Source organism: Vidua chalybeata, chromosome 16, assembly GCF_026979565.1.
Source record: "Vidua chalybeata isolate OUT-0048 chromosome 16, bVidCha1 merged haplotype, whole genome shotgun sequence".
NCBI classification, from domain to species: Eukaryota; Metazoa; Chordata; class Aves; order Passeriformes; family Viduidae; genus Vidua; species Vidua chalybeata.
The window spans coordinates 2,014,249-2,036,881 of record NC_071545.1 but is presented as its reverse complement, the minus strand read 5'-3'; the positions used below and the strand labels follow the sequence as shown (position 1 = coordinate 2,036,881).

General features: G+C 47.8%; 1 protein-coding gene across 6 annotated transcripts in view; it reads left to right on the top strand.

The window, feature by feature from the left end:
• DNAAF8 (dynein axonemal assembly factor 8) overlaps nucleotides 1-22,633 on the top strand; it is a 104,004-nt gene that overhangs the window by 38,130 nt on the left and 43,241 nt on the right. For all 6 annotated transcript variants that reach the window (XM_053957914.1, XM_053957911.1, XM_053957915.1 and 3 more), the window contains 7 exons: nucleotides 7,657-7,773; nucleotides 10,076-10,220; nucleotides 12,338-12,569; nucleotides 14,407-14,513; nucleotides 17,475-17,629; nucleotides 18,910-19,054; nucleotides 22,454-22,582. In XM_053957914.1, coding sequence (XP_053813889.1) covers nucleotides 7,657-7,773; nucleotides 10,076-10,220; nucleotides 12,338-12,569; nucleotides 14,407-14,513; nucleotides 17,475-17,629; nucleotides 18,910-19,054; nucleotides 22,454-22,582 — 1,030 coding nt within the window. The remainder of the gene's footprint in view (nucleotides 1-7,656; nucleotides 7,774-10,075; nucleotides 10,221-12,337; nucleotides 12,570-14,406; nucleotides 14,514-17,474; nucleotides 17,630-18,909; nucleotides 19,055-22,453; nucleotides 22,583-22,633) is intronic.

The window sequence follows — 22,633 nt, the reverse complement described above, 5'->3', positions numbered from 1 at the left end:
AGTGTTGTTGATTTGCAGTCACTGTGGCTTTCAAGCAGAAGCAAGAGCCATAAAGAGTCTGACGTACTCGTAAAAGATAAATCTGCTCTATGCTTTTAAGGCATAAAATAAGGCATCATTGAAAACAGCCAGGGCTTTTATGCAAATCCCTTATTAGAGGAATTATAAATCATTAGGAATTGAACAGTAAGATAGCAGGCGCTTTCTGGGGGTGGATCTTTGCCTTGATGCCATGGAAAACATGATGTCAATTTAAAAACCACATTCTCTTCCCAAGTTCAAGAGCTCTGTGCCCCCCAGGCCTGAGTGAGGCTGAGACCACTGTGTGTTGTGGCTTTTTCACAGAGTTATGGAATCACAGCATGGTTTGGGTTGGAAGGGACCTTAAAGCCCATCCTGTTCCAGCTCTGCCATGGGCAGGGACACTTCCCACTGTCCCAGGCTGCTCCAAGCCCCATCCAGCCTGGCCTTGGACACTGCCAGGGTGGAACAGCCACATTTTCATAGCTGGTTGGGCAGCAAGGCTGATTTCCAAAGCATGGCTCAATGAGCCACTCTCTCAGCAGGCAGCAGCTCACCCTGATATCTGCCCTGGAGCTTTGCAAAGTGCTACCAACTGAGAATGTTCCCAAGTGTCATTAAAATGCAACCAAAAAGTGCTGCATAGAAAACTCAGTATCATCTTCTTTTAACTTCTTTGGTCTGAAGGTTTGGTACAAGGCCAGTGATCCATGCTTTGCTTTTTGTACATTTGGATTTGTTTTGAGGCAGTGTGTACAAAACTAAGCAGCCCAAAGAACCTGTGCCCTTGTGTTGGAGGAGCATGCAGTGAATCCCTGCTTTTGCTCCAGGTAGATCAGCATCTGAGAGAGAAACCCTGGCAGGATGGTGGAAAAAAAAAGGGTAGAAATGGAGGGAGAGAGAAGCTGTTGTGTACTGAGCAGCTCTGTGTGTGATCTGGGGAGCAATTGCCAGCAGTAATTGTAATAACCTTTATGCTTTTTGTCTGTTAGTGCATGAGCCAATGTCTTGTTTTCAGTCAATTTGTCTGCTGGATTTTCTGCCTGTTCTGGACCTCAAACAGATTGCTTTGCCTGTGCTGGTTTTTGGAGGCATTTTTATGAGTGCTGTGCAACGAGCCTATTAACCTGCAGCAATTCATTCCTGATAGGAGCAGCAGCTCACAATGCAGTCATTAAAGCCCAGCTTGGGTTGGGAGTGACAACATCCCTGTGGAAGCTGTTAACTGCAAGGTCCCCTGTCAGCAGAAAGAGGATTTCTTCATTTTAGCATAAAATAAAAGTACTTCTGCTGCTAAGCCTCAGGATGCAAACATTCCCCTTTGGGATACAGACAACACACACAGAGCAAGTGTTGATGCTGCTTTTCCTCAGCCTGTTTGGTCCATGCTGGAATTATTTTCCTCTTCCTCAGTTTTTCTGGGCATTGGGACATTTGCCTAAAAGGTGCAGCCTTTGATGGTCACCTTCCAGAGCATCTCCTTGAACTCCCAACCTGTGCAGGTGCCTGCCAGGACAGAGGAGTCAGGGCATAGCTGCATTTCCAGGGAACTTTTAAGGAGGAAGGGGAATCTCCATCCTTCCTCCTCTGTCCACTGACATCCCTAAGTCAAGATGAAGGAGATTTTTTACTTTAATTTCCAGAAAACTGATTTTGTTGCACCTCCTGGTGATCAGTTCCCCTCATGCTGCTCCTTTAGTAGCTTCCCTGCTCTGACACAAAGTTTGTAAGGGTTTTTCAAATAGCAGTGATTAAGGGCAGGTCTACACAAAGTTTCCTCCTTACTTTTTGCTTAAGCAAAGCTGCATTTTTTAATTTTTATCTTTTTTTTCTGGTTAGTTGTAGATAAGAATCCCAGAACTGGGAGCTGAATTTGCCCCAGTATTGTAACCCAGGCCTGCTGAAAATGCCTGGCAGCACAGGCTGACCTAACAGCAAGGCTGATGTGTGGCAGGGGGCTGGCAGAAAGTAGAGCAGTTCTTTCATGTAGAATTTCAGTTTTTTGGGCTTTCCCTGCTGGAGTTGATGTTAACTGTGTTGCCATAGGAGCTCTCACACATAGAAGCTTTGAAAATTGCATACTTTATTTCAAATTCTGAATTAACCATGTTGGCTACATGGAAGAGCTTGACACTGCTGCTGAAATTTGAAATCTCTGTGGAAAGCAGCCCCAGATGCAGCACTTGTTGCTCTGTGCACTTGAGGCACAGATTTAGAGCTGAGATTCCCAAGCTCCGTGTGCAGCCTCTGAAGAGGGAGTGGGAGGCACTTGCAGAGGATCTTTCAGGTCTGTGAGTCTGTTTCAGATGGGCTCAGTGAGAACACTGAGCTCTCTGAGTTCAGGCTCTGAGTGCTGTGACATTATTTCATTGACAAGCACCGTGGCCTTGGCCCTGCTGAGTTGCCTTCAGCAACTTCCACTGTCTTTTGCTGTAACTTCTTTTCATTTCAGTGCTGAGGGAGGCGTGCTCAGGGAACTGCTGCTCATTGCCACATCAGCCTTTCACCCAACTCTGCAGGCCTGTGGCTGTGTGGGCTCTGCCTTTCACACATCCCAAACTACGAGAACTGGGCTTTGCTGTGGTTCAGTGCCTGTGCTGGGGGCAGTTATGGTTTGATTTGGGGTTATTGCCCCATGTGTTCTTTCTCATTTCATGCTGTGTGAGCAGCACCCAAGCTGGGCCATGTTTTGGGATGGAGATGCCACCTGGGCCCCCTGGAGAGCAGCACAATTTGCTCAGCTGCCAGACCTGAGCCCCACATTGCTGTGAGCTCCCAGCTTCAGTTCAGGGCTGTGCTTTCCTCCTCCAAAGCTTGAAAGATCTGATGGTTGAGCAGCTGAACTGGGCATTGGGGAGGGATAAAACACCCAGGACAGCTCCTCCACATGGGCTCACCCAGAGCAGACGTGGCAGGAGGAGTCCTGCAGCTTTGGCAGTGCCAACCATAGCTCTGGGACATCCAGGCTGAAGCTGTAAAGCAGGAGCTTCAAAAGGACAGGTTCATTCTGCCCTTTGCTTTCAAATCCTGCCTGTGGCTTGTCTTTATCTGAATTAGTGAAAAGGCTCAGGTCTTGCCTGGCTGGCAGCCTGGGTGTGTTGTGCAGCCAGTTCATGTTGTACCAGCAGCTTGGGTGAGAGCACATCTGGCTGGAGATTCCACATGGATAAGGCTTGTCTGGGGGAGGAATGTTTGTTCTGAGACTTCATCTATTTACATTTATGGAAAATAATCCATAGCTGCAGCCCAGAATGGCTGCATGGCCATATCTTCAGGAGGCAGAAGGTGACATCTTGGCCCTGGCTGAGTCCTGCTAGAGTCTGGCATTTATTTTCATGGAGCCAGGAGTTCAGGCAGCCACTGGCATTTGTAAATAAAACCCCTAACCTTTAGAAGGAGGAAGGACTACACTGATGTCTACCAGAGCTGGTACAAAGATGAAGGCACAGCTTGGAGAGGAATAAAACATTCGAGGTTTTCATTCTTCCTAAAATTTGACAGCTCACATTTAGATTGTGTCCATCACTCATTATTCCTGACAAAAGCAGCTTTAAAGAGCTCTTGAGCTACTGTGCTTTGCCATTAGTGCTGGTGGGCACAAAGGCTGGGAGCTACTCTCTCATTCTGTCTTCTGTGGTTTAAGATCTCCCTTTCCCAGTCCAGAAGGGGAACAAGGGGATGTGAGATCCATTTCAAACTGCCTGAAACAGTCACCAGAACTGCATGTCTTCTTTGATGAGCCCTCTCTCTCCCAGACTTTTTGCTGCCTGGGCTCTTCCTGTGGTGCCTCTACTTTCCTGTACTAAATTCTGTAGCCATCTGAAGGGAACATGCACAGTGGGGAGGGAAGATGTGCAGGGAACACACTCAGCATTGTGTTCATCTGGATTCTACCAGGAAAACTGTGCTCCTGCACAGGGCAGCGGGGAGAGGAGAGAGTTTGAGAGTGGTGCTGCCTCATTCAGGGGCAGGACTTGGTGAATCCCATCAGACATGAGCCTTGCTGAGTGAGAGAGAGCGAGAAGTGATTTCTCTGCTGCCCCTGATGTGCTCAGCAGGGCTGGCAGGGACAGGTCACCTCAGCACAGAACTCCCACCTGGCTGTGCAGGGACTGCAAGTGCAGCATCCTTCTCCAGGGGGTTTGGTGCTGTCTCACAGAGATAATGGCTGAGCAGATCTTTGCCTTGTGTGTGTGAGATGAGATTGTGGAGTACATGGGGATGCTTTCCTGCTTTCCTGCTGGGACTGGGAACAGCCTGGAAGACTCCTTGCTTTACTCAGAAGACTCTCTCAGATCACCTGACAGCAAAAGCTCTTCCTTTCTTGTCAGAGATGGGAACAGAAAATACTGTAAACATAAAGAGGTGATCACGAGCTTGGTCATATTTCTGTGTGACAGTGAAATATTCAAGGCTTTGCTGCAGCTCCAGTCTCCTCTGAAATGTGCTTATTCTTCTTTCTGCCCAGGATTTTACAGCACGTTTTTGCTCTCCTGTGAGTTTCCTTCCCAGAACTGTCTGCCTTCATCTGGGTAATATTATCTGAAACAAAGCAGGAGCTCGGGGTTTCTTTTAAATGCTTTTGGAAAAACTGGTGTGTGTTCAATCCTAGCTGTGGCACAAAGTGCTCTTTTCCGGTGTCTTAAGGTGACAGAAGCTGGAATTTGTCACCCAAACCAAACAAGGATAAATTGGCAAAAAGCAATGACTAAACCCAGGAGTTTATGGATGTGCCCTCCCTCCCTGCTCATCCTGATCATGGCAGTGTGGATGGAGAGGATGTCAGTGCTGTAAGAAGCCCTGGAGACACACATGGGGATGGTTATGGTTCATGAGTCTGGGCTTTGAAACCTGTCACAGCAGAAGTCACAGTATCCCTGGGGCTGTGCAGCTGCTGCTGGCTGAGTGCAGGGAACCTTCCTCCCTGGGAGAAGGCTTTTCCCAGGAGATGGGAGGTTGGTACAGGGCTCAGAGCCGCACTGCAGAGGTGTTTTCAGGGTTTTCAGGTAGGGATCAAAAGCTGGGCTGCTTCTTCACCCTTCTGAAGGTTTAGGGAATCTCCTCTCCTCCCACCAGGAACAGGTCAGCACTCGGAGCTGATGCTTCCACAGGCTTGGGAAAGGATTTACAGCTGCTGTGATGTTAGAGGAGTGACAGGAACCAGCCCTGAGGTGAAATTCTCACACCTACCCTCTTGTGAAACATTAAAAGTGGCATTGAAGTATCATAAACAGAAATAGTGTCCAAGTTCTTTCAGTAGGAGAAGGCTCCTGCAGCTGCCTGCAGGGGGTCCCTCTCTCTTTTTGTGTCCAAAAGGGCTCAGCTCAGTATTAGAACAACTGGCTCCGTGCAATTCTCTCCTAAATCACAAGGAAAGTGACTTTCTGCCTATTCTTTCCTGTTGGTGGCACAGGAAGGCTGTGTCAGGAGCTCTCCACTGGGACATTATAGCCAGGCTGGACAAAGCAGGGTACTCATCCTGCAGCCACCTCTCTATTTTCTAATTCATGAGGAGAAGGATTTTCTGGGAGAAATAAGACTTTTCAAGCTCTGTTTTCTGTTGGTTTGTGAACTCCCATTCAGGCTGGCTGTTGGAAAACAGATGTGACAGATGACAGGAACAATTCCCACAGGCCTTGCTTCCCACGTGTGGCCACACCCTTGCTGTGGCCTTGGAGCAGCATCCTGGGATCCCCATGAATCCACAACTTACACCAAGGTGCTCCCCTTGGATTTTCCAGCCTGGATTTCCACCCTGGATTTTCCTTGGATTTTCCAGCCTGGATTTCCACCCTGGAATCCCCTTGGATTTTCCACCCTGGATTTTCCTTGGGTTTTCCAGCCTGGATTTCCACCCTAGAATCCCCTTGTATTCTCCCCTTGGATTTTCCACCCTGTGCCCTGGAGCTGGATGATCATCCTGAAGGTTTCTATGGAAATAGAGGCTGGTGCTGGTTTGAGCACATTTGTCCCTTCTTTTCCTTCTGGAACATTCACAGACAGGAGGTTTGTTCAAGGAACAGCTGGAAGAAATAGGAAACTGGGATTTTGCTGCATTCCCACTTTGTAGGACTTGTCTGGGCTCATTGCACTGTACCACTGCTGCAGATAAGAGCTGCCATCATGCACTGGGAATGGAGAAGATCCCTTTCCTTAAATCTACTTTTCCTCTGATGGTATTTTCCACAGCAACCGAGTGTCCTATCAGCAGTGGAGGCTGGGGATTGATGGATTGCAGGACAGAATGGACAGATCCACTGGGAGATGCCAAAGCCCTTGGTTAGGTGCAGTTGATTTGACTGAAGCAGGGTGAGAAGTGAAATCCCCACTTCTGATTTCAGGCAAATATCTCATGAAACACAGGAAATAGAGGGAGGAGACAACACAAAAGGTTACTGAAGTGGAAAGGCAGTTGTCAGAGGGGCTTTAATATTCAAATGAATTTCATTTTTTGGTTGTTACTTTGAAGCATTTGTGGAATGCTCTGAAGTGCCTATCATTTGCCAAGCAGCACACCCGAAATCTCTCAGGTGATTACACAATTAAACAGCATTATATGGAGCTCATAATGCAGAGTGGATGCATTAACCCTGCTTCTCCATGCAGGGTTAGCCCCTTTTCTTTCCATCATAAAAGTCCTGATGAGACCATGTTGAAAATTAATTTCTTTTTCTGTTTTTGAAAAGGTCAGTCCACATAAGCTGAGGACAAATTAACACCTGCTGTAAATCAAAGTAGAGCCTTTAAAAGTAGTGAAGCCTCTTTGAGCTACGCCTGAGCCTGTGTTTTAAAAGTGACTATTTTTTTTCCTTCATCCTTGGAATGATTCCTGCCCACTGTGAACTCTGCCTAAATGCATCTGTATTTCTGGAATGTTCAAACCAGAAGCTGACAAACGTGACTTTCAAGGGTTGCCTTTGTCCCTGGACTGTGGCCTCGCTTACAGAGCGTGCAGTCACAGTACATTCTCCTCTCCTGAGTGACACATCCTTACCCTTGCACTTGTACAAGTTGCTTGCTTGGCTGCCCAGAAGATGGATGAGAAACAAAATAAGGTGCTGAGCCTGGGAAATGCTGTGCTTGTGTGGAGCTGTGGCCTAAATGCCATTTTTTTGCCTATCCATGAGGATGTGGCACGATGAGACTAACAGATATGTGTCACTTGTGGTGACATGAGCACAGGAGAAATGTGCTATTTTGGCTACAGGCATGTAGAAGTTCATGCAGTCCCTTCCCTACCCTTCCATTTGATTGGTTAATTAGAGCATTGCTTTCACAAAGGCCTTTTCTGCTGAGTGCTCAGCACAGTCGTGGAGAATTGAGGTCTCAGCTGATGGATGCAGCTCCTGGTGATGTCTGTGGGTGCTCTGCATGTTGGGGAGTCACTGGGTTGGACCCTGGGAATGCTCAGGCTCTTGGGCAGCAGTTGCAGATTCATATTCTTGGGATATCACTTAAATGGAGCTACTGGAATAGTTGCAAGAAAGCAAATTACATAAATTAACAACACTGGGCTGAGTTTAATCCACCAGCTGCATCCTTGTGCGCTCTGTGGCCAGAAGATCCTGATTTTTCTGCTTTATTTTAAGGAACCAAGATAACGTGGAAGTGAGAGCTGTCCTTTGTGCATTTCAGGCTGTGGAGAAGGCGTTTGCAGTGCCAAAGGGATTTTACTGGCAGACAGTTGAGAGTGATGACAAACACTTCCCTGACAGCAGTGCCATGGAGGCTTGCAGAGACACAGATACTGAGGTAAAGAACAACAAACAACCCCCTCCTTCCTCACCTGGGGGCTCAGGGGGGACACTGAGAGACAATTAAGTGCCCTGGGATATTTCAATCTAGAGCTTTGATACAATACTGATCTTGAACTATTTTTCACTCAGACCTAAATATATCAGCTGAGTATTTTGTGTCATCAGTATTGATGTGCTGATTGCTCTGAGCCACAGAAGATTAAACTTTGAAATGTGTAGGTTGGAGAAATTGCTACCAACCAGGTGCAAATCTGTAAGAGTAGACAAAATTTTGATAACCTGAAACCACTTGACTGTAAGTCAGTAAACAGCACAACTTTGATTAAACTTGGGCTCAGAAACATTCCAAGAAATTTCTGAAGGTTCTGATACTGCCTGATCTTGAGTAACTGTGTGTGTTGTATGAACAAGTAGGGAGCATTTGTACTGATTCTACCCCAGGAGAAGAGAAGGTTAAAGTGATTTCAATTAGCTCTTGGTTAGGAGTGCAGCACAAAATGTTCAGGACCTCACCCATGTGAAATGAGTTGTTACTGAGAAGAGCAGAGCAGGGCCAGCAGCAGTAATGGGGATCAGCCCAGGGTCACAAAGCCATGCACTGCTTTGGGTTGGAGGGACCTCAAAGCCACCAGTTCCACGCCAGTCCACTGGGCAGGGACATCTCCACTGTCCCAGGCTGTTCCAAGCCCCATCCAGCCTGGCCTTGGGCACTGCCAGGGATCCAGGGGCAGCCACAGCTGCTCTGGGCACCCTGTGCCAGGGCCTGCCCACCCTCCCAGGGAACAATTCCTTCCCAGTATCCCATCCATCCCTGCCCTCTGGCAGTGGGAAGCCATTCCCTGTGTCCTGTCCCTCCATCCCTTGTCCCCAGTCCCTCTCCAGCTCTCCTGGAGCCCCTTCAGGCCCTGCAAGGGGCTCTGAGCTCTGCCTGGAGCCTTCTCTTGTCCAGGTGAGCACCCCCAGCTCTCCCAGCCTGGCTCCAGCCCTCAGAGCATCTCCATGAGCTCCTCTGGACTTGCTCCAACTGGCCAACATCTCTCTTGTGCTGGTAGCCCCAGAAGTGGGCACAGCCCTGCAGGTGGGAGCCCGCAGTGACAAGGCCAAGGCAGAAAGCCCAGGGTTCAGACAGTGGCCAGAACTGGAGATGTCTGAGACCAGGCCAGGCACAACTCAACCAAGCTGCAATGGAGAGCAAAGCCAAGTGCCAGGCTCCTGAGGAAAGGGGACACTGGCACTTCCTGAGGCTTCCCTGTGCTAGATGGCTCTGTTATCACAGCTGGCCCCAAGCCCAGGCAGCCCCAGGGACTCAGAGCAACCACAGGAAAATTCTTCCTTACTGGCTGCTGTGAGTACTGGGTTAATAGCAGGAGAGCTTCAGCTAGACAAACACAAAGAAATGGAGCTTTTATTCCTAATTAGACCACTTTTATATGATTTGAGCAAATTTCTATTTTCATTTATCATGATGGTAAAGCCTCATAATGTCTTTATGGGGCGGTAGCATTTCATTTCAAGTGTCCAGTAGTGATGGATTCATTTGGCATTTGCTGCAGCCATAAACCTTGAGCTGGGGAAATCCTTGAGCTGCTCAACATCCAGGAGAGCCATGCCCAAATCTGGGGCCAGAAAATCACCTTGTCTGATCCCCAGCTAAACAATTTATTATCCACAGGACCACACAACTCCCTGTCGTAAAGTGCTTGCTTTTTAAAACAATTTGTTTCTCTGATGGGGAAAATAATAATAATTTGCTTCCCTTTTGGGTATAAACATTCAGAATGTGTTGGTGTGAGTCTTCCCACATGCCAGGATGGGCTGAAATGGATTAGGCTGGTTAAGAAGACTCTGAAATGTGAATCTGGGACAGTACCAGTGATGTGTTTGCCTTTTGATGTTTTTTTAGTGTTGATTTTGATGCTGTTAAAGGTATAGAGACACAACCAGTTGGTTTATTATTATTTTATCATCCAAAGATGGGCAAATGGTGCTGCACAAAGTGAACAGCAGAAGAGATGCACTGTGGGCTCTGCCCTAGAGGCCTTGCAGTTTTTCACTAGTAGGTTTATGTGACAAAAGGCAAAGTTATATCAGCAGAAATAGATTAAATTATAATTTAGCCCAAAGCCAAGAGCCTTGTGTGTGAATTGCACATAAAGAGAAACCAAAGCCAAGCCTCTCTGTAGCTCTGGCAGATCCATCCTGGGAACTACAGGTGAGCAGCAGGGCTGCAGTTCTGAGGTTCTGCTGGGCTTGGGAGCGTTTCCCTGATTTTTCCATGTTTTTCTCTGGCTGTCCAGGTTGCCATGGTGCTGCTGTTTGAGGCTCTCTTCCGAAGCCCCCTGGAGACCCATCACACTCTGCAGCTGCTGCTGGGCTCTGGGCTGGATGTCTGCGGCCTCCGCCTGCTCTACCCCAGCCAGGACCTGCTGCTCTCCAGCTCAGGTGGGCTCTGCTTCTCCTCCAGAGCTTCCATCATGCTGAGGAAGGCCCAGATCTGTAAAAACACTGAGGTGAAGGGTGATCAGAGTCAGATTTGCATGAGGATTGCTTTATCAGTTCCTGTATCCTTCCCAAAAGAAATTATAGAATAGCTTTGACTGTTTCATTCTTTCTGTTCCCACTGTTGAATATCCATGAGATGAATTTTTAACTCTTCATACATTTTTTGGGTCTCAAAGTTTAGCTGTTGTTCCTTTGCAGTGAGCTTTCACACATTTCAGTGCCCTGAGCTCCAGGGACAGGCTCATGTAAGTTAAATATAATAATTTAGTTCCCCACTGATAGTCCTAAGGTTTTAGCTGTAGAAAATCCAGCCTCCCTTTTCCACAATTCCCCCATCTCATTGCCTGGGGGGCTTCAGGAGTGCTGATTTATCTGGCCTGTAATTGCATTGGCAGATAAACCATCACCAAAACACCAGATTATTTCATAGAATCCTATCTGAGGTGGGATACGGTAAATAAACACAATCTGGGGCTCTGAACTCAAATCACAAAGTCTTGAACATCAGACACCAATGTATCAAATACTGGCATGTACCACTCAAGTCTTTATTTTCTCCCATTAGAAACAGAGATGATGAAGCCTGCCTTAAAACATTATGGGATATTACTGGTTGCTGCTGCAGCACAACTCCAGAGCAACAAGTGTGCCCTTAGCTGCAGAGTTTAGAGATTGCTTGTGGCTTGTGCTTCTTTTTGAGCCACAAAGTTCTTCTGGAAGGCTCAGATGTGCCACAGACAATCCATTTCTCATGGGAAAGACACAGGCAGGCTGAGAGGGAGAGAAATAGGCTTCCTTCTCCTCTGGCAGAAGGGGAATGAAGACCAGCTTAAGCAGAGAAAATTCCCCAGTCTCCTCACTCCCTTTTTGCATTTGAAAGCAGTAGGAGCTGACTGCCTTAGGAATGGGATTGCAGTTGCAGCTGGCTGGGTGCTGTGCACAGAACACATTTCTGGTGAGGGCTGGAGAATTGGAGGAGGGCTCCTGAAATGAATAAGAAAACCATAAAACCTGCAGTCATTAGGAGCTGACAGGCAGCAGATCTGCTTCAATGCTCTGTACCATGCACCATTATTTAAGAACATTTAGTATGAAGAGACAATTCATTTGAGCTGAGAACTGCTGTGCAAGTTTGTAAATTAGATTTTTACCCTTAGCTTGAAAACTCTAAAATTATTATTTTAAATATTTACAGCCAGTTGCTCCATTATCTACCTGCTCTGGAGATTTGTGTTCTGCCTTCTGATTCTTATGCAAGAAATGCTATATTTAAATATGTTTTTAAACCTAAGGGAAGAAAATCACACCCCTTGCTGCATTTTCTGACATCTGCAGTAAGAATTGGAAAGGAGACAAATTTGCTTTTTCTGGGGTTACTTTCTGGGCCCCAGTTGTGCTGGAGGAAGGTTTGCCAGAGTCATAGGAAAGAGTTGGAAGAAGTAAGGGAAGTCAGGGTTCAAATCCTGGCAGAAAATTAAAGGTGGCAAATCAAATATTTGCCTGGACCTTACAGCATTGTACAAAATCTGTATTTAATCCAGAAGGAAATAATGTAAAAAAGAAGTCCCCAGATTTCCAGTTTGTGATGCCCTTCAAAACCATCCCTTTTCTCAGGCCCCTGTACTTGAATCCCCCAGCCTTGCTTGTGGTGATGAACAAGAGGAACTTGAAGTGCTGGCTTAGAGTCACAGTTTGGGCTGAAAAGACCCTAAAGACCACCAAGTTCCAACCCCTGCCACAGGAAGAGACACTTTCAGTGCATCACCTGCTCTGTAATAACTTGTCACAGCAAACACCAGGCAACCAATTCCTCTTTCTTCAACAGACTGCCTTGAATAACCTCAGGTTTGCTATTGGGTAAACACATGCAGGTGCTGCCAGCATCTCTCCCCCAGGCAGGTAACCAGGTGATGGATTCCCAGGGCAGGTAATAATAACCAGGTGGTTCTTCTGTTGAAGTCTGGCTCTGACAGATCTGAAAAGAGCCCTTGAGTGGAGTGAATGACTTTGGGGTGGGCTGTTCCATGTTTTACTCACACATGTGTTTGTTTCCACAGAAAAGCTGCCTTCCTCCTACACTTCAGAGCCTGGCAAGGTGCCCCCAGTGCTGGCATTAGGTGTGAGAGGGCCCAAAGCCCATGGCATCCTGCAGGACATCACCCGAGGCTCTGGCAGGGCCCGGAGCCAGGCGGAGCCTGTCGTGTCCCTGCCCCTGCCCAGCCGGGTGCACAGGGAGCTGTGCCTCTGGTTCGGAGGGAGAGCTGCTGGAATCCTGCCCCCGCCTTCCAGGTGATGGCCCCGGATGGTCTGGAGCTGTTGTTGCACAGGCAGTGAGCCCTGGAGGCAGGCAGGCACTCAGAGATCTCTGTGTCAGCCTTCCAAGGGTCCTGCAGCACGGGAGTGCAGGGGGAGCAATCCCTCTACTTGTGTATTTCTGCAGTCTGCAGAAATCCTTCTCTCTTCTGCAGCAGATCATAGAATCATGGAATATCCTGAATGGGAAGGGTCTCACAGGGATCATCCAGCCCAGCTCCTGGCCCTGCACAGACCCCCCCAACAATCCCACCCTGGGCATCCCTGAGATCATTGTCCAAGCACTCCTGGAGCTCTGGCAGCCTCAGGGTTGTGCCCATTCCCTGGGGAGCCTGGGCAGTGCCAGCACCCTTTGGGGGAAGAACCTTTCCTGATATCCAACCTAAACCTGCCCTGGTCCAGCTCCAGCTCTCTCAGTTCCTAGATGTGTCAGGCCTGGGACAGTTGCAGTTGCTTCCCATTCCCTGTTCCCTGGTATCCAGGCCTCTAATTCATACTCTTGCTGCAAGATTTGGAAGCCTGGTGCTGGAGAAGAGCTGCAAGGCTGTGTGCCAGTGAGTGACCCTCTCCTAGGAAACCTCTGGCTTTGCCCTATGTAAAGGGATTCAGTAGGAAAAGGTTCTTTGGAGGATGATGAGAGAAGTGTGTGAAAATGAAGGGTGGCTTATAAACCTTGAACTGCATGAGAAACTCTTCTGCAGAAAATTCAGACCTGCAGGTTCTGAAGAGGTTTTTAGGGATCTTGCCTGATCCTGGGGGCAAGGTGGCACAGTCAGAGGCAGCAGGCTGGAGGTGAGATCCTCTGCACTGCTGTCAGTGCTTTCTGTGAGTGGCAAAGCTCAGCCATGTGGAATTAACCTGTGGATTGCTGTGGAGGATTATGCATCAGAGTTCAGCTCTGCTCTCAGCCACAACCAGCAACTCTCACCATTTTTATGTTTAAGATGTCAACAAAAAAACCAATTTGGTCAAGTTTCATTCTCTTTATTTGTTTATTTTCCTCGGGGATGTCTTTTTCCTCTTGCAAAGATGATGAATTCTGCTCCTCTGGTATAACTCAGTCCGGAGCAGTGCTACCTCCTAAATAATGCACTTGTCTTTCTCCTAATGCTGGTAATTTGGTCTGTTGGGAGACAGGAATACAAACTGCAGCTCAGATTGCCCTTTTCAGATTAGACTTGCAAATGCTACGGGCTCCTGGGAGTGAGCAAGCAGGATGTGTTCCAGTCAGCTCTGTGGTGGTGGCAAGGGATGAGGCAGGTTTGCCTGAGCAGCCTGAGCTCACAGTCCCAGCCAAAACTGTTCCCAGACAGTCCCTGGCTTTCAACCACACCTTCTGTTCACCCTGCCCTGATTGGGTCCTTTTGGATGTGCAGGAATGTTGTGGAAGTTTCACTGGCAGGAACATCCCTGCCAGACTGGATCGTGCTTGTTGCCTAACACGAACCCTTCAAACTGGTTAAACTCAGCCTAAAGAACCCAAAGTGAATAGCAACTATGATGTGTCTGTGGGTGGGAAAAGCTCTGCTGCAGCCTGACATATTTCTTGATTCCCAGATTTCTTTGCCAAGCTGACTACTTTGCATTAGCTACTTTTAATTGAACACAGAGAGCCTCAGGGGGAGTAATATGAAAAGATGTTCAGTCAGAGAGACCTTGATGCAGCTCATGTCACGGACAAGGGATTGAAATGGCTTTCCCAGTAAAGCAGTTTTACCAGAGAGGCTTCTGTGGCCTTGGATTTGTCACAGAAAGTAGGTTTGAGTCAGAACCTTTTAATATTTTTCATTTAATATTTATCGTTTTTCTGCAGCTCTCAGAGACCTTCACCAGCTGGGGCAGGAGAAGATGAAGAAAAAGTTGACCTCCAGGGCTTGATGCTGCCTCGACCTCCAGCCATGCTTGTCTCAACTACCAAAGGTCAGTGTTAGGAAATGAAATTTGAGGGTTTACAGTTCTCCTTCACTGATAACATCACTTTACTCCAGCCCACCTAAGGCAATTCTGCCTCTCTGCATTGCTCAGGGCTCTGACCTGGCCAGTTCTGGAGGCAGGAATGAATTTCTAGTGGAACACTATTGCCTGAAATGAAGCAGCAGAGAAGTGGCACCACCTCATCCTCCTCATGGGAGCAGCTGCTGGAGTTCTGGGGGCTGCTTGGTTGTCACTGAAGGGGGAAAAAAGAAACAAAAAACACTTCACAGGAAATCTCTCCACAGAGGGGCCTGTTCATCAAAGAAACAGTCACATGAAGACCTCACAGAGTCCTTAAACTGCTGGTTTGTTGATCAGAGATCATTTGCCTCTCCTGCTGAAGACTGAATATTATAATCAGGGGAATTAAAGGGTCAAGGTTTCATTTAGGGCAGGACTGACCACAATCAGAAAGGAGAGCATTTTATGGGACTAATATCAATGGGTTATCACCTGGTTCCACTCACATCCCCATTTTCCCTTTGTAGGAGCAGTGTTCAGCCCCTGAATTTGTACCTAACCAGCAGCAAACTGTGTCCAGGGGACATCAGCCAAGGCCCTGCCTGGCTAAAAGGTTTTGGGGTCCTGCTGTAGAGGCCAACATCCCCTGGAGTGGGCCTGGCACAGCACATCTGGGGTGCTGGGCGCTTTTGGACAATGCTCTTGGCTGGTTTCTGCTGGCCCAGTTGAAGGTGGGAATTTCAATCACAGGAATGAAGCCTGAGGGGAGCAGAAGTTCAGCAGCTGTCAGGGAGGAGATGGCAGAAGGAAAGCAGGATTGGAGTGACAGAGAAAGAAGGCATGGGGAATTACATTGCCAAAGGAAAGAATCCATGAGAAAAGGATGAAAGCATAAGGCAAAAAGATGAAAAATGAGTGGAAGGGAAGGAAAATAGAGAAGGGAGAAAGGAAAAAACCAATTTTGAGACAGTTTTTCATCTTTTGGCTCATGTTAACTCAGGTAGTTTGGCAGGCAGCCCTTGGCTCTGTTATTTGGGATTGGGATTGATGGCAGCTGGTGGCTACTGATGGAATGAGTCACATTTGCTGCCTCCCCTTCCTTTTATGGCCGCTAATGATTCACATTTGCTGTGGGCTGCTGAGTTCCACCACACCACGTTCCATCTGCATGGAGCCTCAGAAGTCACTGTCAAGCTTTGCTCCTCAGATAACTTTGCTCTGGCAAGAGGAGCTGAAACTCTGCTCTGGGAGCAGACACCCTTGGGGTTTTCAGGAAAAGAAAAATTCACTGACTCCTTCCCTCTGGTCTCCAGCAGCTCCTCTTGGAGACAGGAATACTTACCCATGCAGAGCAGAGGTACTGCAGCTAGGTAGACATGCCCCTTCTCAGTAATCAGAGTTTTGGTGACCCAAGCAGATATTCTTGTTGATTTGGAATATGTGTGTGCAAAAAATGTTTTTTAAAGTGTTATCAACTGGAGTGGAACCAAAATCTTCCCACCAACAATCTTAGATTTTGACAGATCCCATATCATGAATATGGCTAAAATCCAGTGTTAAAGCCATAAAGCCAAACAGAGATTTTAGGCAAAGAACCATCCTGCCTATCCCATCCTTAGTGATAAGTACAACAAGGTTTCCCTTGTTTTGCTGCTGTTGCTTTGAACAACCAGACTGAGCCTTAGCAGGACAGATATCCATAACACAAAGTCTAGAATAAAAATAAAAATTCACCATCCTACCCTCAGAATCAACTGGGACACAACAAAAAAATCCTCCAGTCTCATTAAATTGATTGGTTAAAGCTACGAGAAATTACTGAGGCAGCACAGAGAAAACCCATGTAGAAGTGGTACTGAGGATTTGTCTTCAGAGCTCACTCTTGGCAGCTTATGGAGATCTGGATATACATTGTGAGGGATAAAAAAGCTGTGTTAGAACTGAGAAAGTGTAATAATGGATGTCATGGTAAAAACAGGGAGCTCAGGCAGATCAGAGGCTTCGGGGAAAAGTCTTGAGCTTGTCTCACAGTGCTTTAGATGTGGGGGCTGCTCAGAAGGCCTTGGAGGCTCTTTCTCCTGAGCTTGCTCAAGGTTGGCAGGGAGCCTGGCATTCAACTGGGGAAGCAGAGTCTAAAAACACAAAGTTCTAACCCAAGGTAAATTCCTGTTGTGTCTACAATCGTATGTCCTGGGGTGAGGGACTCAAGGGGAGCTCGAGCAGCCAGAGCTGCTGGAAGAGATCAGGTAGGACAGGACAGACTGATACCATTACCATGATGTCCAAAGAACCTGTGAGGCCCCAGAGGGTACCAAACCAAAGGTGAGATCACAGGTGATCCAGAGCTTCAGGAGCTTATGCCACAATACAGGTCTGGGATGAAGGTTAAAGGCAGGAACAAAGGAGGCACAACAGGAATCAGAATGGGTGCTGAGCAGGATTGCTGAGACCACCAGTAACAGCAGAGAGGAATGAGAGCAGAGAGGAGTGACCAGAGCTGCTTCATGCTCTTTGGAGTGGACATATTGATCAAGAACAAGTAGTTCTTGTTGCCCTGTTTGGTCACTCCAAGCATGGTCATGCCTACAAGGCTCAGTCCTGCCCTGAGTGCTGGGGGCTGCACGGGGACAGCTCTCACAGCACGGCCAGCACTGGCACACTGCCTGTGAGCAGCTCCCAGACCTGGGGAGACAGGCTGGCTCGTCTCATCTGATGATTCATAAAGATATTACTGGTGATGCCATAAGCTTTCCCACTCTGGGCTGGCCTTGGATTGCAGTCATGATGAGCTGGATGCAGCAAACAAACTGTAAAACACAGGGTCACTGCTCGGGATGCTGCTGTTTGCTTCGAGGTGGAGGCAGCTGCTGTGAGAGCTGCCTTGCGTTGATACCACAGCTCCTGTGACAATAATATGCTGCTTTTCTTGCTCTTTCTTTGATCTAGGGGACATCATTCTGCTGGTGTCACCTGTGGTACCTCCACGTGCCTACGGGGCTGTGCTTGCGACCTGTGCCCGCCGGGGCTTTGTGCTGCAAGGACTGCGGCAGCTGCAGCTCTCAGCACAGCAAGGCCTTGTGCTGGGCATGGCAGCAGGGCAGGTACTGTGCCCTCTGTGCCCTGGCTTACCCCTTGCCCTGCAGCTAATGGTGCCAGCACTCCTCCAGTGAGTGCTCAAGGACACCCCTTCTCTCCTTCCCAGCTCTCCGTGTTCGTGTGAGTGGTGCTCTGTGCTCTGGCTGCTTTCAGTGCTGGCTTTTTCCCCAGTAGGAAAATCCCCACCAAGCCTTGCCTCTCATGGAGAACAGGAGTGTAAATTCATCATCCTGCTCCTACTAAAACAAATGTGAATGTTGCCATTGATGTCAGAATAACCAAGGGCTGGCAGTAGCACCATGAACCAAAATACTGATCTGCAAAGGTGGTTCAGGAGAAGAGTCCTCACTAACAGACTGATATTTGGTGCTGCACTTCACAGTCCCTCTGGGCCCTTCAGCATGAAGTCCCCTACTTCAGTGCATTCCAGATGGGTTTCAAAAAGAGCTTTCAAAAATAACTTTTTCTTTCTTTGAAGCTCTGCCTAACATAGTGATAGGTTTGAAGTAAAGTGCACTTGGCATTTTGACAAGTCAGCCTAAGGAAACAGCAATAATCACAAATGCAAGGTTGCGGTCAAACTTAACATATGCAAGAAGTCCAGTGCTGCACTTCTTATATTAAAAATCCCACAGGAATCATATGACACCTTCTCTCACAAAGGAGTGGACCCCACACTTCCAACCATCATGCTGAGAGTTCTTTGCTATGTCGGTCAGGAAATGCATAATTTTGCAAATCAACCTCTACAAATCCCCTCTTTTCTGCTTGTTCTGTGCTCAAGCCTAAGGAATAACAATGTCCCTGCCCATAATATTTTGTAGAATGAATATAACCTATTTATGGAATACTACAACCCATAAATAGACAGATATTTGGAACATGTTGCTAAGTGACCATTAAGGAGTTAACAGCAGCAACCATTGCTCCAAAGTGCTGTTTGGTGCTAAAATTTCTGAAAATCATCCCTTCATTTGAGACTCCAGATAATCTTAGAGTGACTTATGGTCCATCCACTTATGGTGGATGGTACCACCTATCAGCTGAGTTACAACTGCCCAGCCCAGCTGCAGGGCAGAATGATTTTGTGTTAAGCCTCTTCCCTGAGTTTAAATTAAGTTTCTCTGTCTCAGGAAAAGATGACGCAGAACACCCAGATATTGGAGTTCCCATGGCTCAGTGGTGAGCTGTATCTTGTTATGCCATTGTAATTTATCTATTTGCTTAACCCCTATAGTAATTACATCTGGATTTAGCAGTCTTAATCTGCCCTTCATTATTTCAGATTGCTGTCTTTTGCCCTGGCAAGAGTTCAAGCTCACCTGCTGGTCCTGCAGGAGGAGAAGTCCCTGGTGGGCCCCGCAGGCACTGCCTGGTGCTGCTGCTGAGGAAGGAGAACGCCACACATCACATCCCTGCCTTGCTGACAGGTAATGCTGCCCTGCCCAGCAGCCTGGGAGGGAGGGTTTGCATTTCAGTGTGTGTGAGTTCCACATCAGCAGTCCAATCACAGCTGTACAGTGCAGGGAATATTTATTGGGAATATCAAGGCCTGCTCATGTTGCTGTAGGAATCTTCTTCAGGCCAACATGTGAATCAGTCACTACTACACATCCAACAGAGCTGCCTGACCTTTACCAGTTGTTTGATCTTTAGCTCTGGAGTCCTTTTGAGCTTAGAATCACCGAGTAGCTCCTTGTGGAAGGGGCCTCAGAAGGCCTCTCATCCAACATCCTGCTCAGCAGAGCATCAGCAGTGACTTCCCTCTGTCTTGGTTTGAAAAGAAAGGTGTCTGCTGAGGAAGGCAGGAGCCTCCCCTGAGCTGGAAACTGTAAACCCCCTCCCTCTGAACTGTTATAAATTTGAAATTAAGGGGCTCTCAGGCAAAGATATGGGAGCAGGAATAACAGTTCTTTATTAGGGAAGAAAATAAAAAATAAAATAAACAATGCAGTAATACAAAACAACACTGCCAGAGTCAGAGCAGGCCCTGGCAGCCTGTGGGTCAGGCTGTGGCAGCAGTGCCATTCCATGGGGCTCAGCCCTCCTGCAGTGCCAGCTGTGCTTCTGCTGGAGCAGGGATCCTGGACAAGGGTGTGATCTTCCTCTGAAGATCCAGTGGAAAAGGCAGCTGCTCCTCTGGGAATGCAGTGGGCAAAGGCTGCTGTGGTGTTCCCAAAATCTCAGATTGTATCCAGGTAGGAATGTTTGGCTCCTCCCCTGGGCAGAGCATCTCCCCATGGGATGATGGAATTTTCTCAGCCATGCAGGGACACTCACTGGCCATGAACAGAAGAGATCTCCTGGAGAGAGGATTGGCTGTGGAAGAGATAAAGAAAAAACAGCCCAATGAACAGAAGATAACTGCCCCACCTCTGACAGATGGCAAATAGAATACACATTGCCTTGCAATCTAGGACACCCTGAGGAGGCTCAGGGCTTTTCTTCTGTCAGGTCTTGAAAATCTGCAAGGACAGAGATTCTCCTGCCTCCCTGGGCCTTTGTCCCATCGTTATGTTTTTCCTTTATGTGAAGTTGTAACCTCCTGTTTGGATTTGTGAGCCTTGTCCTGGACACTTCAAAGCTGGGCCTGACTTTGACATCTCACACCCAGTGCATGCAGGTGTTGTTGGGGCTGTCCTGTTCAGGGCCAGCATTTGGATTTCAAGGATCCCTGTGGGTCTCTTCCAGCTCAGGACTTTGCTGGGATTTTATGGCCTCAATCACCTCCTCTCAGAAACTCTTTTTGCCCAGAGAAGTAGGGTAGCCAAAATCAGCCACTGAGCCTGAGGGCAGCATCTGATCCTATCAACCTCAGCTTCGAGTCTTGCATCCTTGTGACTTCCAGGCACCCCAAAGGTAACTCATTTTCTATGGAGGGACTGCCAAAACCCAGCCAAGTCGCTGCCTTAAATCTTCTTGAGTTTCTGTTTTCTTAAGGATCAGTTGACATTGACCTCAAGTGGGGAAGATCAGAGGCAACAGCAGTGGTCAGGAGGGAACAGAAATCCTGCCCTGCCCCTTCCCAAGAATGGGTGACCCTTCCAATAACACCATCCCACACAGCCCATGATGGAGACATTCATTCCCAGCCCAGTTGCTTCCTTTAATTTATCCACAATAGGAAAGAACATTTAGTGGTTTGGGAGGGGGGGAAACAATGACAATTCAAATAGTCCTGGGCTTTTTCTCCTGAGACTATCACAGAATGTTCTGAAAACATGTGCAGACACAGAGGATTAATCATGGCACAGTAATTACAGCCCCGTGTCACCTGCTGCCTCTGCACCCAGGGAAAGTTGCTCATTAAAAAGTGCAGCTTCTGCAGCTTCCCTCAGTGCCACAGATGATGTTTTGTGTTCATGTTTTGCACAGGGAAATTTCCACTAGAAATACACAGGGGGGGCTGGAACGAAGGGTAGTCTGGAGAGCTAACATATTTTCCCTCGTGCTAGAGAACTCAGGGTTTTCCCCTTTGTTAGTGACAGATTTTGCAAATGCCTCTTGCCATGCCTCTGCTATTTTCATCAGTCCTGTACTGCAGAAAGACACCTTAGTCCATATTCCAGAGCCCTGGAGAGGGGATGCTGATATTCTTTCCCCACAAGCTTTGGATTGGCCTCTGGGAAGTGGAGAATGGCACTAAATTGGAGTAGGGTAAATACCTCACTAAGAAGTTTTGCATTTGTAATCAATAGGAAAAGCAGTTGTCCCTTCAAGGTCTTGAACACTGTTGAATTTTCAAAGCAAGTTAAAGTTTGACAAATACTCCTGAAGCAGAGCAGATAAATAGGTGGGTAAGGATCTCTGTCCTGAGGTTCAAACACCATACACTTTTGTCCAAGCTTTACTTTCTGCCATGCCCTGAGTTTGAATAAACAACAGGCAATACTGCTGGGACAGTGATGGCCCATTTTTGGTGCCTCACGCCTTTTGAATTTTGAGGAGCAGGTGATTGTCAGTGCTACATTTGACATCCAAGCTTTGCCATCAGCCTCTAACACCAATAATCCATTTCCCATGCTCCACTACAGTGAATTTTTGACAGGCTTGTATTGTAGTAAGCAATCAAATGTGTACAAAGTAATTTAAAAAATAACAAGCCTTTAAAACTGTGACCTGAAACATTATTACAGAAGGCTGAACTAATTGTTGTGGAAATGTACTGTATGCAACACCTTAATGCACTGCCTGTGCACAGCCCAGCTCTTTAGAGGGAGAATGGGAGCTGAGAGATTGTGGCTTTAAGCACTTAGTGTCTGTAAAAGTGGCGTGGAATGGGATATTTTCCAGGCTGGAAATCACAGGAGCAGAACATGATGTCTCTGTTCAGGTCTGTCACCCCAGCAATACCTCCCTTCCCACGAGGGCCCTGTGGGATGCAGGACTTTGGCTTCATGCCTGGAAGTGTGAGACAGCTTGAGGGCCTCCACGTGAGCACTGGGCTCAGATCTGGGACTCTTCCTAGTGGACACCACCTTATTTAAGATATTTATTCAAATTCAGGAGCTGTGAGGCAGCATCTGTGCACTTGATCCACATTTTAGTTCTCAGTAGGAGTTAGAAGGGGATAGAAACAACTGGGTGCTGCTGAACAAGCCAGAGAAAGCTGTGGGCCAGCCTCAGTTTTCAAGAGCTCCTTGCCCCTTTTTAAGGGGTCCATGTGATTTTGGGGTGAGGGGATGGTTCAGCTGCATGTGGTGTCTCAGGTAAGCCCAGTCTGTAGGGGAGCCGTGGCCAGTGACTCAAACATTTGACAGCAGGAGTGTTTTCATGTCAGGCTGAGCAGAGCTCAGCATTCCTCACATTTGCTGCTGTTCTGAGCACAGGGCTGATGGAGGAGCTGGCAGAGGCAGGCCTTGGCAGCAGGCACAGCATCCCCCCTGCAGCTGCTGGAGAGGAGCCGTCCCTGTGCTTCCACGGGGCTCCGTACGGCGCGGCCGTGCTGCACAGCCTGGGTAGGTCAGGGGGCTCTGCTCTGGCCTGGCTTCTCCAGGATCACACACAGG